Source organism: Etheostoma cragini, chromosome 10, assembly GCF_013103735.1.
Source record: "Etheostoma cragini isolate CJK2018 chromosome 10, CSU_Ecrag_1.0, whole genome shotgun sequence".
In the NCBI taxonomy this organism is placed as follows: Eukaryota; Metazoa; Chordata; class Actinopteri; order Perciformes; family Percidae; genus Etheostoma; species Etheostoma cragini.
In genome coordinates, this window is record NC_048416.1 from 8526199 (window position 1) to 8541086 (window position 14888).

The 14888-nt window shown below is 40.9% G+C and overlaps 1 protein-coding gene and 1 long non-coding RNA gene across 2 annotated transcripts in view; one reads left to right on the plus strand and one right to left on the minus strand.

Annotated features, from left to right (window-relative positions):
* The window catches only part of LOC117951234, a 16774-nt gene extending 7003 nt beyond the window's left edge, over window positions 1-9771 (minus strand). The window contains exons 1-2 of the long non-coding RNA XR_004658095.1: window positions 9692-9771; window positions 2595-2598 (exon numbers count right to left, since the gene is read on the minus strand). This is a non-coding gene — a long non-coding RNA (uncharacterized LOC117951234). The remainder of the gene's footprint in view (window positions 1-2594; window positions 2599-9691) is intronic.
* enpp6 (ectonucleotide pyrophosphatase/phosphodiesterase 6) overlaps window positions 1-14888 on the plus strand; it is a 34101-nt gene that overhangs the window by 652 nt on the left and 18561 nt on the right. Inside the window, exons 2-4 of the mRNA XM_034882850.1 lie at window positions 12583-12762; window positions 14068-14179; window positions 14370-14511. Of these exons, the coding sequence (XP_034738741.1) occupies window positions 12583-12762; window positions 14068-14179; window positions 14370-14511 (434 nt within the window). The remainder of the gene's footprint in view (window positions 1-12582; window positions 12763-14067; window positions 14180-14369; window positions 14512-14888) is intronic.

Genomic DNA, 14888 nt, shown 5'->3' on the forward strand with positions numbered 1-14888 from the left:
GTGTTTCAGTAGTGTATGTAAGAGCATTTCACATGTGTTCGTGAGAGGTAATTCTGAATAAAGTCCCTAACGGCCCCTCATACGTTTGTCAATATGTGGATTTCATAATGTCAATTGTTAAAAAAGCAATCATGTGCTTTGTAGCGGTGTGTGTGAATTTGTGTGTGGTGTCTAGTTTTGGTGTTGTGGTCCAGTTCAGAATGTTTCAGTTCAGACTGGCTGGAGTTTGGGGCATTCTGGGAGGAAGTAGGTTATAGCACTGTCTCAACTCCATCTTTTTTGCGCAACTCTCAGATTTTGACACACGGAGAGAACACACACTTTTGAGAACCAGTGTGATGGTAAATGTAAACTCCTCCTCTTGCTTGGAGAATGGCCATCAGCTGTGTGCTTGGTCATCAGGTGGTATTTCAGACTGGACGTGCTGCGATGACAGCTCAGTTCACAACGACAAAACACTCAGATCACTTTGGTCTTGTTAATGGAACTTTTGGCAACTTTTAAAAAGTAAACTTTCCGTTCAGAATCTTTTTGCTATCAATTTCGGCGTTTCACACTCGCCATCCACTGAAAACATAACGTTAATATGCAGGTAGATTTGTTTTATTTCAAACAATGCACGTTTTTGAACATCTGATCTGAATAAGTAATTTTGCTACAAAACAATGCAGACTGATAAAGTGACAACGTTTGTGGCTGTAGACTGTAGAGGGTAACCATGACTCTGATATCAAGAGACTCATCTGTGGTATACATATGATCAGATTACTATACTGGTATGTGTAAGGGATTTGGAGAAGTTTGGCCTTCAGTTGACCAAAAAGTATGATTACTGATGCTTAAAAAGGGACAGGGAGAAATTATATGGGCCCCTGTTTACAATTAAGGGGCCGCATGGCTGTGACAATCATGCGGCTTTCTGATTGGCCGACCTGCCCAAACGGCCCACGAGGTCCCACGGCCCCTCTGGCATCTGCCCAAATTCCAGATTACCAGTCCGTCACTGGGGACAGCACCGTACTTTGCATGCCGTCAAGCCCCCTTGTTGGGCATCCCAAGTTCTTGAAGCCGTCATTGTTCAAGCTGTGAGTGTGTCCTCGGCTGACAAATAGGAAACAAGTAGTCTGCACCTATAACCAGCTCTGAGATGATATTTTGGAGTAGGAGTATAGAGTACTTATATCTAAAAGCAGAGAATGCATATCTCATATCATATCTCGGCCAAATTAAATGTTAACAGCAAAGGATTTGGGATTATTATTCATGGTCCCACTCAGATGCTTTGACCCAAATTTGGCCAAGATAGGCCAATAGTGGTCACTACAATCAACGTTCATTAGTTTTCGCCGATAACTCAATTAATTAAAATGGTAAATTTGCGATTGCAATACCTCTGCTGAAGGAAAATGCTATTGGCATGAAACTTGTGATCCTTGTTCAGTATGCCGCTCCGAGGCTCTGTAGCAAATTTGGCGAATACTGGTCACTAGGGGGCGCTGTATCCAACGTAGACCAATTTTGGCCCTTCTACTCAACTATTGGGATATTTGCAACAGCAACGTACTGCAGCCCTTGTGGCTCACACCTCTCGATATTTCCTTACGTTTGTCTCTTCACCATTACGCTTTAGGTTCTGCTTTTGCGTGCTCCCCCGGGACTTCATCTGGGGAGTTTTGCATCAGGGGCGACTGGAGTTGGGAGGCTGGGACCCCGGGTATAACTGCTTGCAGTTCTAGTTCATTTTTGTGGCTTTTATGGCCTTTAGTTGATGGGATAGCTTAAAGAAAGTAAAGGGGGGGGGGGGGGGGGGGGGGCAACATGCTCGCATTGTTAGATCTTCCTCCACTGCGTTGCTGAGGAGGGTCTGGCTAGTCCACATAGCATTCTAGGATGGGAGAGAAACCTGCTCTGGTTTATTGGCCTTTAAACCAATTACAATGGTCATGGGTAGCGCTGAGCGCCGGTTGGAGCCACGATGCTTCTGCAAAATAGCCTCAGGAAAGAACTGGTTTTAGTGGAACATGTGTACGTTCAATAGTTGGTATTGTCGTGCAACAGAAAATTCCAATTGGACAGATTTACCCTGCAGAGATCTAAGGAACAGTTAACCATAGTCCTCAGAAATCCACCGGACTTTAAAATTCCAACACAAAGAAAGCGGAAGGAGACGGACATCTGGCCAAATGAGGGACATCCGGCCGAATATCCAGCGGCACCTGAACAATCCCAGATGTGAAACTTTGATATAGACTAGATTCAAACTTGTTCCACTGCAAAGGACTCAGCCTACATGGTGCACACGCTCCACTGAGATAGCTAGAGGCCGCCCAGGCCGCAGTGCAGTTTAACCACGATGTGTTATCGTGTTGTGGCGTCCCTACTCTATGAAGTTCCTGTCTTCCTGAAGGAGTATTTAAACTCATGCTGGCGTAAAATGGACACAAAGATATTGCCAGCGCCTTAAACACAAGATGCATAACCCAAATTCATCAGCTATGTGTTTTGCGTTAACTTTTTCTTTGACCTTGGCAGGACGAGGCCGCACTGTGTTATCACTGAACTGTTACGTCTCTATGGAGAAGGAGTTGAACTACTTCTCTGTATGAGGCAGGTTATGAGTTTGAAGCGTGTTACCAGGCAGAGAGAGGGCTCATCACACCCAGAGCTAAGGGACGCCGATGTGGCTAATTTCCTCTTAAACATGTAAGCGTTAAGCTTGATTAATTTATATCACGGCTAACGTAGTAGCGATCGGCATACTACAAAATTCTAAACCCAACCGGCCCGTCAGACACCGCCTACCAAGAGCCTGGGTCTGACCGAGGTTTCTGCCTAAAAGGAAGTTTTTCCTCGCCACTGTCGCACTGTTGCTTGCTCTGGAGGAGACTACTAGAACTGTTGGGTTCTTGTAAATTCTGGAGTGTGGTCTATCTGTATAGTGTCTTGAGATAACTCTTATGAATGCTATCACTGTTATTCTGTTATGAATTGATACAATAAATAAAATTGAATTGAATTGAATTGAAATTTTCAGTCAATTCAACATTCATGTGTTTGAATTTAATTATAAAGAATACTCAAGTTAGTCACTGTTGTAACACAATCCGATCTGGATTGATCTCTGTGAGTAGACTCTGAAAGCAGTGGCGAAGTCTCGGGGAACAAAGCGGAACAAAGCAGGGTTCAGTTTGCAGTGTTCTAAAGGTCGGGACTTCAATATCGGCTACTACCTTTCTGGCACTCTTACGTTCTGCAAGTAAACTCTTTTTTTTATCTTTTGTTCTGTAGGGAAATGCAAAAAGTTCAAACAGGAAAAGCATAAAGGTGAAATTCCCATTTGTTGAACGTTTTTTAGGTTCCTCGGTTGAGTATTCATTTTAAAATAATGGTGATTTCAAAATTTACCAAAATAATTGTGATTAGGATTTTTTTTTATCTGAACACCACAGCTGTTGTGTCATAGCATGCTGTCAACCCAGACATAGTCTACAGGGACGGTCCCCAGTACCAGTTCAGTGTGTGTTGCTGTCTCTGGGCTTTGAATGTTTGTACAGATGGTCCACTAGTTGCTTGGAGGTTGTTTTTCATTTTGTTACATTTTAAGCCGGGCTGTATAATGAGTTATGAGCGTTAATGAGTAACTACATAAGATACAGATTACTGCGGGCTTGTTTGTTTTTGTGTGCCAGGTCTGTGAGATGGGTATAATAAAGTCTTTGTCTTTATGATATCAGTTTTAGATTGTATGGTGGAGGTAGCTCTACAATGAAAATGAGATAGCTCTACAATGAAAATAAAGAAATCTGAAATGTAAGACAAGACACATCATTCATTTATGTCATTTACATTAGTACCTATTTAAATTACTACAGTAGTAGCTATCTACAATTGGGAGATTGTCTTTCATCGTGTTATATTTCAAGTTGGGCTGTATAATGAGTTATGAGTGTTAATGAGTAACTACACAAGATATAGACTGCTTGTTCATTTTTCTGTATATGCCAAGTATAAAGATAAGTACGTTGCATGTTTTACGAGTTTTACTTTGAGTGCTTTACAAAACAGCATATATGTTTGTTTGCTAGAGATTGGATAAGAGACGTGTGTAGAGAGAGAGAGAGAGAGAGAGAGAGAGAGTGATAAAACCTTACCGTAACCATAACACCAGATACTGACTGGTTTTTGGTCATAAAGAGATTCTACTGAAGCTTTTTGTAAAACACTGATACAGAATGTTAAGGTATGGTATTATTCAGGTTTTTCCGAATACCGGTGGTGAAACATTCATTTGAAAGTGGTGCCGGTGCCTAAACGCTGCCTGAACCATTTCTGTTGTTTCTTGCTAAGGTCAAATGGTCACATTTAAATTTATACAAATTATAATAACAATAACATATTTTATCAGACAATAGTTGTGAAGCAACGTAACCACTAGATGACAGAAAGGTACTTGCAAGCAACAGTGCGACAGTGGCGAGGAAAAACTCCCCTTTGCGAAGAAACCTCGGCGTTCAGCTCATAGAACCCAGGCTAATATTATCCGTGGTCCATGGGCTTGGGGCATGTGTATTCCCTGGCCACATTAGTCAAGCTGGGGGGGTAATGTTCTGACTAAATTGTGATTCCTGTTACTTTACACACACATTGTTTTTTCCTATCTTATATGTTGCTAAGATGATTTCCTTCCATCCTGTGAGTTCACATTTCCACATAGTTTCCTTAACTCTCTGGGTTTACGAGCTCAGCGGGATTACAAGGCATTTGTCATGTATTTAGATTAATACCTTCACAGGTTTTTATCACACAAGCGTGACAGAAACCTTACAATTTGTAAGGAGTCACTCTCTTTAATGTTCCTCTTGTTAAGCTTTAATATTAAATCAACACAAAGACAGATTAGTTAAGCAATTATTAAGGGGCCAAACATTCTTGTCTTTATTTATATATTATATATTACTGCTAGTAACAAAACAACTAACAAATCAACTAGATTTTGTGTCTCAAATCACGCACTTCTGTACACTTGCACTTTCGTGTAGAGTGCGTTCAAACTGACGAGGTATGACCTCATGCAGTACACTACGAGTACCCAGATTCTTCCCTCGAAGCAGTTAAATTGTTTAGCGTAGATCGCTAAACACTCCTCGCACCATCATTACAGATTATGACTCGGACTTAACTGCCGCCATCTTTATTAGCAGCGGAAGCTACGCAACCACTAACGTGTTTCAAACCCTGTGAAAGTGGCTGGCGAGGAAGCTGTAGCAGTTAGTTACTATTGAAACGGCTGAAGAGAAACTATGCACATGTAATATATACATGCATTTTTTTGCACTACCACTATACTGCCATCAGTTAGTGAGAAAACAAGCCGGGCGACAGCAGGTGGCTAGAATGCTCCGCCCGGCCGCAATTTCCCATCCAGTGCATAACTGCTTGATTTGAGACAACACTACTCAAAAAGTATATGCACTGCACAAGTGTGCCAGTGTACTAGCTGTAAGTGTTTGCAGAAGAATCCGAATTGAGATACACTACAGGTCTGCAAATAGCCACAGCCATGCACTCTGAGTGTGTCACTGACAAGATTTCCCCATCCTACTGAGCCTTTGGTTGTTTGAAACTTACTGTTTGTGTTGGTAGATTGTTGTCAATTGTTGTTGTTTTTATTAATTTTTTAACCTAGTTTTTTTTTAAAGTGTGGCCACTATAAAATACATTGGAAAAGGATTGAGGCATTAATTGCTTGAATTCCACATTAAACAGCACAATCAATGACTGTGCCTCAATGCCTAAGACTGAAAAACATGGTCTGGCCTGCCGTGTACTAGGACTGTACAATTAATTGAATTTTGGTTTCGGTTTCGATTTCGGCTCCCAACGATTACCAAAATAGTACAATCGAGTAAAAACGATTATTTTGCAATGTTCTGTTTTGTAATTTCCTCGTGTGTTCTGAATGGCGCGCGCGCACACACGTCATGCGCACATCCGGCCCTCCCGAAGCCAAACGCTTTCAGCCTACACTGTCAGGGAGGCAGGTCGCGTGCATGTTACGCGCTGGAATTTAAAAACTTAGCGAGAGTAAAGATGGCAGAAGGAGGGCAGCCACAGCAGCGTTTGGTAAGCAAAAAAGGCAAAACCAACTCCATTGTCTGGGAACAGTTTGGCTTCGAGGAATCCGACGACGAGCAGAAACAGGCTACGTGCAAGATTTGCTACATGGTAGTGGCTGCAAGTAAAGGGAAGACCACGAATTTGTTGAACCACTTGAAAATTAAACACAGAGTGACCTATGACAATTTAATAAAGAAACAGAAACGCAATCCACTCCCTCAACATCCTCCGTAACCCAGACATCCATAACAAACACACTGTACAGCGCAACTCCTTATCCGTTGAATTCGGAAAGGCACAAAATAATAACCAAATCTGTTGCCTATTATTTAGCTAAAGACATGTGCCCCACTAGCACAGTTGACAACTCTGGGTTCAAGAAAATGGTCAATACTACCCTACTATTAGCAACCCTACTAACATGGTGACTTAAATTATTTTGTTGTCTTTAGTTAACTTATTTATTAATTTGCTGTTAATGCTGGGGCCTGATGATGGGCCAGCCTTTTATATTCGTTGATTGAGTTGCTGTAATTTGTTTATATTTTGCCAAAATGTGGCCTACTTGTTTTAAAGAGATTGTGGAAGTATATAGAGGGAATAAATACTTTTATACTTTGATTTGAAATTTATATTATATATTTATTTTATATTTATTTATTTTAATAGTTCAAAAAGTACAATAAATGTTCAATGTTTTAAGAATTGTTGAAAGGTGTCTTTTTAATAAATGCAACACGTTTCCAAAGTCATGTGAAATAATCGTGTTACATAATCGTGATTTCAATATTGACCAAAATAATCGTGATTATGATTTTTCCCAAAATCGAGCAGCCCTACCGTGTACCCAAACAAGATAACATTTGAACGTTCTATCAGTCAGTTTCTTATTGTGGGAACATTATAGAACGTGTTGTCTACGGCTGCTTTATTCTGTATGAAAACCTCCTTTATCCATTGAATCCCTGCAGTCTTCTGTGTTCAGCAGGTCAGATATTTGATTTGATAAAGCCTAGAAACAGTGCCATTATGCATCAACTGTGTTTACTTGGATTAAATCCAGGGCTCGACAGAAACAGTGTCCCGGTTGGCCTTGGCCTTGAGTCAATTGGCAACCATTTTATGGCTTCTGGTTGCCCTCTTTTGCAACTACCTGTTCGACATTTGTGTTTTTTTTAATATATAAAAACTAATCTAAACTTACAAAACTGGAAAATCTTATTTCAAAACAAGTACATTTTTTTATATTTCTCCGTACAGTTTAAAACTAGCTACTTCTGTGCACCAAGCAACATTTCAGCTGTTGTGCGACCGCTACCCACACACGTACGTTTGCCGTGAAAAGATACAGGCAACGCAATTTTCTGTACACGCTATTGCCGCATGTTAAGATGAAATAGCTACATGGATTTTAGATTTCAGATTTTAGCATTTGAATGTCTGCTCTGGTCGCTGACGCTCCGAAACAGACGTTGCTAACGTCTGATAGCCTCTGACTTGCTCTTGGTCGAAATTGTTGTGTTTCTGTAAATAACTTCACAGAGTACGGTCTAGACCTGCTCTTTTATGAAAAGCGCAATGAGATAACTGTTGTTGTGATTTGGCGCTATATAAATAAAATTGAATTGAATTGAAGAGAAGCATCGCTGCATGTCACGCTAGTTAACACTAATAACACGTTTGACTTGCCAGCAGGTAACGTTAGCCTACCGTTAGCAACAGTAGCAGCTGGATTAAACATAGTTAAAAGGCCGACAGCTAAACGGTGTGTATGCAGCTAAAGCTACGAGCTAAAAGACACAAAATAGCACTATGATCACTCCTGTTGTCAGAAAAACCAAACAGACGGGACTAAATGTTCCTTGTATGTTGTAATGTTGGACCTCCTTTTAACTTAATTTAAAATGTAGCATTTGTTAAGTCATTGTATTTATGCCATGATTGGCTCAATACATTAATGAAGTAAACAATGTCCACAGCAATGCATTTTATCTGTTTATTTTATTTTAATTGTAAAAAACACAAGTTTTTGTCCTTCCTTTGACGTTCCTGAAGTTGTTGAATTTTGACTGCTGGCAGCTGATTTACAACAAGAAAATCTGCAGGGCACGGGTTGTTGTTGAAAATGCTTTTGGGAGACTGAAAGGAAAGCCTCTGTGGCAGCAGGGCCTGTGGTGGCGCTGTCACAGGGTGCAGACGAAGAAGGCAGGGATGCGCAAGTTCGAGGCACTACTTGAATAACTAAATAATAAAAACAATGTTCAATATATTGTCTTGTTTTTTTAAGTTATAACAGTGTGCTAAATTGGAAGTGACATGCAAAAGCCCTTGTAATATGAGACCATGATGAAAGAAACATTCATTAATTAGTTAAAAAGGGGTTTATTGAACAAATGTACAAACATGCAAATAACACAACAATGTTCCTAAGTGGCAACATACACACACAGTGTCAAAACATCTAACTGTTTACATAATTTACTTAAGTTAAGTTTGTAGATGGCAAAATACACACTCATGGTTTCAAAACTAACTATATACATTAGTGGTGAACTGTCTAGTCGAGGGGTGGAGGAACAGACTCCAGCCGTGCAGCGCCTGCACAAGCTGGCTCAAAGGAAGGCCTGATTGAAGGCAGCAGTTGCTGCTATCTCCTCCCTTCTCACGGCTGTCCACTGCACATGTTAATGCAAATATCTTGGAAGATTTATGTGCGATTTATTTGAGTTGCCGGTGCGTCCACGGAGGTAACTGAACCCTCTTTGTTTGTTGAAAAGGAATCTTGAATTGAAAGATCTGAGATGTGTTAACCCTCGTTGCATTTCTGTAAATCCAGCCTGTATTAAAAAGGTTTTCATTTCAAGCTCATAGCAAAATAACGTTAGCACTTGCAGCTAGATAGAGCTGGCAGTGATAGCATTAGCTTATTGTTACCTGATAATGTTGTTTTTACCCACATTTTTGAGTAGCATAAAATATCATGGTTAGAAGTTAGCTTTACATTAGCCAGCTAACTTCAACACAAGTTTCAAGTAGAGAGTGTGCCCACAGACGTTAAAGTTAAAAACACGTACAACACTCCAACCGCTGTGCTTGTTTATGGCGCATTAGTCACTTTTCAGCTTTGTGAGCTTTTGCCTACACTGCTGGAAAGTGCGGTTGTAGCCGTAGTTCAGAGACCATGTTGCCCTATCCAGCTCTCACTGGAGCCGCTCATCAGCAACCGGACACAAAAAGGTCTATACCTGGACCACACCGGGGTTTTGCGGGTGGCTGTAACCCAAATTTTTAATTCCTGTAAACAGGGCAGAGAGTATATGTCACAGTCTCTGGCTAAACTATTCTAAAATAGCTGGTTTGTTCAGGACACTCCGCACTCTTGTCTGTCGATAACAGATGAAACAGTGATTAGTGACGATTCTCTCCGACCAATCAGCAGTCTCCAGGTTTTCACGTCACTTTTTGCTATGGCCTCAGCTTGCTTGGAACCTTGACTGAAGCCTCTGTACTAAAAAAAGTATTTTTTAGCAGGAACCAGGGTCTTTTTTGTAATGAAAAGCCAAAAAAACAAAACATGGTTTGGCAGAAACCAAACCCCTTCAAAAAGCCCAATATTGGGCGAATCCGAAGCCAAATCCTGGATTGGATGCATCCCTGGTTGTGTACGGCTGTATATTCCACTTCACCCAGGCGTTTAGGCGCCGACTACCTCCACCGTTAGCCTCTTCTCTTCACAACTTGTAAACTCAGTAGGTTTTTTTGACAATGCAGTGCAAATTTAAGACCATTTCAAATGGAGAGGCCCGGCTGGGGCCACATGCAATTGGCATTCAAAAAAAAGTGTTAAACACCAACCTCCATAGCTTTGGTTTTACAAAAGACTAACAATACACATAACAACAATAAAATAAATAAAACAATAAACACAAGAATACTCATTCAATGTTGCCCTACATTTTATTTATCACTGCACATAAATAAATATATATCCCCTACTTGGGGTTAAAAATGTATGTAAATATTTGCCAAAGTTTGGCCGGGGGGGGGGTTGTGGCTTAATATTAAGGGGCACTGGCCTCCCTTTTAATATGTGGGCCTACTTTATAAAGGGTTTTGCTGCTGTTATCCTGACTCAGGGATCATTTTACAAAGTCTACAGACTACCACGCTAGTGTTGGCATTACGAGTAATAATTCCCACACTTTAGACCAGTGTTTCTGAAAAGGGGGGTACGTGTACCCCTAGGGGTACTTTAGAGTACTGCAGGGTGTACGTGAAATGTTTGCAAAAATGCTCATTTAAAAATATGTCATACATAATTCCTAAAATGATTACACTCTAATAATGAATAAATGATGTAAATGATTCAAAACATTTGAAATGTAGCATTTAAATGTTTTTGTTTAAAAAGGTTGTAGTTTAGTGGATATATCACTGCCAGCTCTGTATGTACCTCTTTCTATGGACTTTTTTTTCTTCTACCAAAAATATTTTGAGCTGTTCACAGGGTACTTAGCTGAAAAAAAACAATTCAAAGGGGGTACAACATTAAACTTAAGAAATCCATACTTTTAAATATTTACACAAATTATTTGTGTCGACACATTTACGTAATCAATTTGAGTAATCAACTTTGACTACATTGACAAATCGTCCCAGCCCTAAAAAATATATAACCGAGTGGTTAGAAGCATTTGCATATTATAGATTAGCATAATGTGTGGAAAGGACAAAACAAAGTCTTTGGGCAAAACTTTACACGTAACTCACTGAGGATGATGACTCGGTGAAATGGATATTGTTTGTGTGTGTGCAAGTAAATGTGCTGTATGTATGTAGAGCTTTTCCTGTCTTAACAACTGCTCAAAGTGCTTTTACATCTACAGGAAACATTCACCATTCACACACATTCATACACTGTGGCCTGGGCTGGCATACAAGGTGCCACCTGCTCATCAGATAAACATTCACACACTGCGCAGCACCAGGGGCAACTCGGGGTTCAGTGTCTTGCCCAAGGACACTTCGACAATGACTGCAGCGGCGGGGATCGAACCACCAACCTTCCGATTGGCAGGCAACCGCTCTACCACTGACCCACAGCCACCCCTTGAAGCTGCCACAGGGCCACAGAGAGGGAAAGCGAAGTAAATAATTACTGAGAGAAGGACTAAGACATTGTTGGTTTTGATCTGAAGCAAATTCATTTTATTCAGGCTAAAGCAAAGAAATAGTCTGCATTAAGCACGACTGGCAGGCACGGGGATAAAGCCAGCCAGTGTGTGTGTGTGTGTGTGTGTGTGTGTGTGTTTGTGCGTGTGTGTGTGTGTGTGTGAGAGGCAGGCCTTTGTGTTGCACTTCCCTATCTTACTAAGCCCTATAAACTACAGCTCATCCTGGTCAACGGGATGTGAGTTTTGGAGCCTGCCCCCTGATGATGTGCTGATGTGTGTGTTTTCAGAGAGCACATTTTGTGGATAGACTCTGGATTGGCTGGCTGGAGACACACACATGCATGCATCCAGTTCATTGACACCTCGCTTTATCCCCGTGCCAGCCAGTCCTGCTTAATGCAGACTCTTTCTTTGCTTTAGCCTGAACAAAATGAATTTGCTTCAGATCAAAACCAACAATGTGTTAGTCCTTCTCTCAGTACTTATTTACTTCGCTTTCCCTCTCTGTGGCCCTGTGGCAGCTTCAAGCCCATTGGCTGCCAACAAAGAAGCCTAGAAACACACCTCACATGCAAATAGTTTAATTTCTGATAGTTTTCTGTAATTTCTGTTATAGTTTAAAGTCTCAGTACTTTCTTAAAAACTACCCTGGGTATGTTCATTGTGATAAAAGAACACGCACCCAGTGCAACAATGTGTTTGACGTGGCAATTTTGCAATTCTCCTTTGACAAAAGAAAAACAAGACAAAAATCTCTTAAAGTTTTGTCACACTTTAATAACGCTCAGAACTTTAATGCTTTGTTTAAAGACTGCATTCCCAAAAGAAATTTTCCATCTCTTACACCCTTTTCTGTTTTTTCCCCCTTTAAGACAAAAGGAGTTCCTATCCATTCTCAGACTATTAATTACTAATAAAACCTTAGCTGTCTCTTCCCAGTATTAGGCTTTGACCCATTCGTTACCTCCCTTGGAGGAAACTGTTCAGTTCTCCTTTACAGTTACCGCTAAACAACCAAATCACTGCATTCCACAAGCCCTCTTCTAGACTTATTTTAACAGTTCACTCGGGTGAGGCTACATGGTACACATTCAGAATGACCAATCATTGGGGAAATAATACTTGATTACACATGCAGTAAATATGTTGAAAACATTATACAACGTTGATTGTGTAATTGTACAATTCTTCCCACAGGTTTTACACAGTGGAACTCTATGATACAGAGGAATACTAATACTATTAATATTGAGGCTTTGGATACTCAGTCTAAGCTATTTTTTGTTGTCAGGCCGTCACTGTGACGTCCATCAGATGACTGGAAACTTCATGTGGGATGAAGCCTCCAAGAAGGAGTTCCTGATTGGGGTCAACCCTGACAGTCGCTTGCCTCTTTGGTGGGATGGATCGGAGCCTTTATGGGTCACCCTGCAAAAACTGGGAAAGAAGGTTTTCATGTACTACTGGCCGGGTGAGCACACACACAATGTAACACTCAACTGAAACTGCAAAGGCAAACTGACTGTTTTAAGGCTAGTCTACACAGAAAGCATTTCAAGACTCTCATTTTGCTTTTACTTGTGTACTTTTTTCCCGTAATACATATTAAATGAGCATTGTTGGAAGGACAAGACTTTTCTCTGCCAACGACTGCTTCTTGTAATTATTGTGCACATGACAATAAATAACTTGAAACTTGGTGAGTTTGGGGGTAAGGGATGATTCCAGGATTTTTTAACCGGGGTGGCACGGAGGGAACAATAATCAGCCAGGCAGGGTGGCATTTTATCAGAATAAATCATAGAAAATTTGCTTAAAATTATAGGAAACATTGGATAGGATAAAACACAATGCAATTCTGTGGGTTTCAGTCTGCCACTTAAAAAATCTGATTTAGTTCCATGATATCAGATATTCGGATAGTTGTCATGGAAACATAAATTGGTCATGTGACAAAGGCTGGAAAAATTGGCAAAACAAGCAGCAAAGTGACCGTACTGTGATCCAATGAAAATTACAGATTGACAGAACTCTAGCCCAATGGATTGGGCCCCCTTTCTAGCCCCGCCCCTGTCGGGGACATGGAATCCAAGTTGGCCCTGTGTCAGAAAGTTGTTGGTGCCTGGGGGTGCGGCAGCAAAAGAACCTGCTGGTGGAGACCAGCAATGAAGGAGGCTGTCCAGCTGAAGTTGGAGGCCATTGGGGCTTGGTTGGTCTCCTAAAGCAGCGGGCTGCTACCAGGATCATGTGGACATTTGGCTTTATATCCCCATGGAACGTTATAGGCCTCCCAGGCAGACCTTCAGGATTATACTGTCAGATATTTTGGAAGTGGATGACGTGAATAAAGTGTATTTCTTATATATCTTTATCTATTCTATTTATCTGCCTTCCTTTCCATTTTTTATGAATAAAATGTCCCTGCCTTGAGTAAATATTGTTGTAATTCCGAATTGCAGATGTTTACACCACATGTCTTTGACAGTTAAGTGTTGTTTTACACCCTAAAAATGTGAGCATAAAAGCAGTTATAGGACCATGATATATAGGGTGGATAGGAGCACCAGTAAGTACAAAGTTCTCCTTCTATTTATTTCTAAGAGATAGAGTTATTAGAACTGAATAGATTTGAGTCAGCCTCCTAAGCACTAATGCCCAATGATCAAGTTAAAGTTGGGAAAATAACTAATTTCAAGGCCTGTGTGCTTCTATTTGCGATGTTGACCATCCTAAGAAGTCTAGAAATAATGCAGTGCTATCACGTGTGTGTCTTCAGGCTGCGAGGTGGAGATTCTGGGTGTTCGTCCATCATTCTGTGAGCAATACGTCACCAACCCATCAGAGAAAAACCTCACCGATGCGATAGAGAGCGCTCTCAATGTCCTGAGGTAACGACCCAATGATGTCATATGACCAATGGGTTACTGTTTGCCCATGCATGGAATAGAGCTGTCAACTGTGTGTGTGTGTGTGTGTGTGTGTGTGTGTGTGTGTGTGTGTGTGTGTGTGTGTGTGTGTGTGTGTGTGTGTGTGTGTGTGTGTGTGTGTGTATGTGTGTGTGTGTGTGTGTGTGTGCAGGTCGGGCCAAGCAGGCATGGCAGCAGTATATTATGAGAAGATAGATGTGGAGGGCCATCACTTCGGCCCAGAATCTGAACAGGTCAGAACAGCTGTCCGACAGCTGGATCTCGCTATGCAGACTCTCAACAGAAAAATCAAAGTAAGTAATATCTTTACCTATAGTCATGTTTCCATCTAATTGTCAAGCGAATTTTAAGCAAACTTTTAAAATATAGAAGAAAACGTGAATTAGAAGCATTTCCATCAACTGGTTTAGAGCGAATTATCTAAACTTCGTCACAAATTGACGTTGCGCATAGTTGTAGATTGCTAAATCAAAGAGTTTAGAAGCTCAAATCTTTTGCTAAATGGAATGAGGTGGCTTTGTACAAGTTGGACACCTGTGCAGAATACACATTTGGTGTCAGACACATTGGTTCACATTTGACATTTAGTGTCAGACTTGATTGTTACTACAGGATCACACAATCCTTTTATCTCGCCTTGAACACTGTGTAGGTATCAAAGGTATTGTCT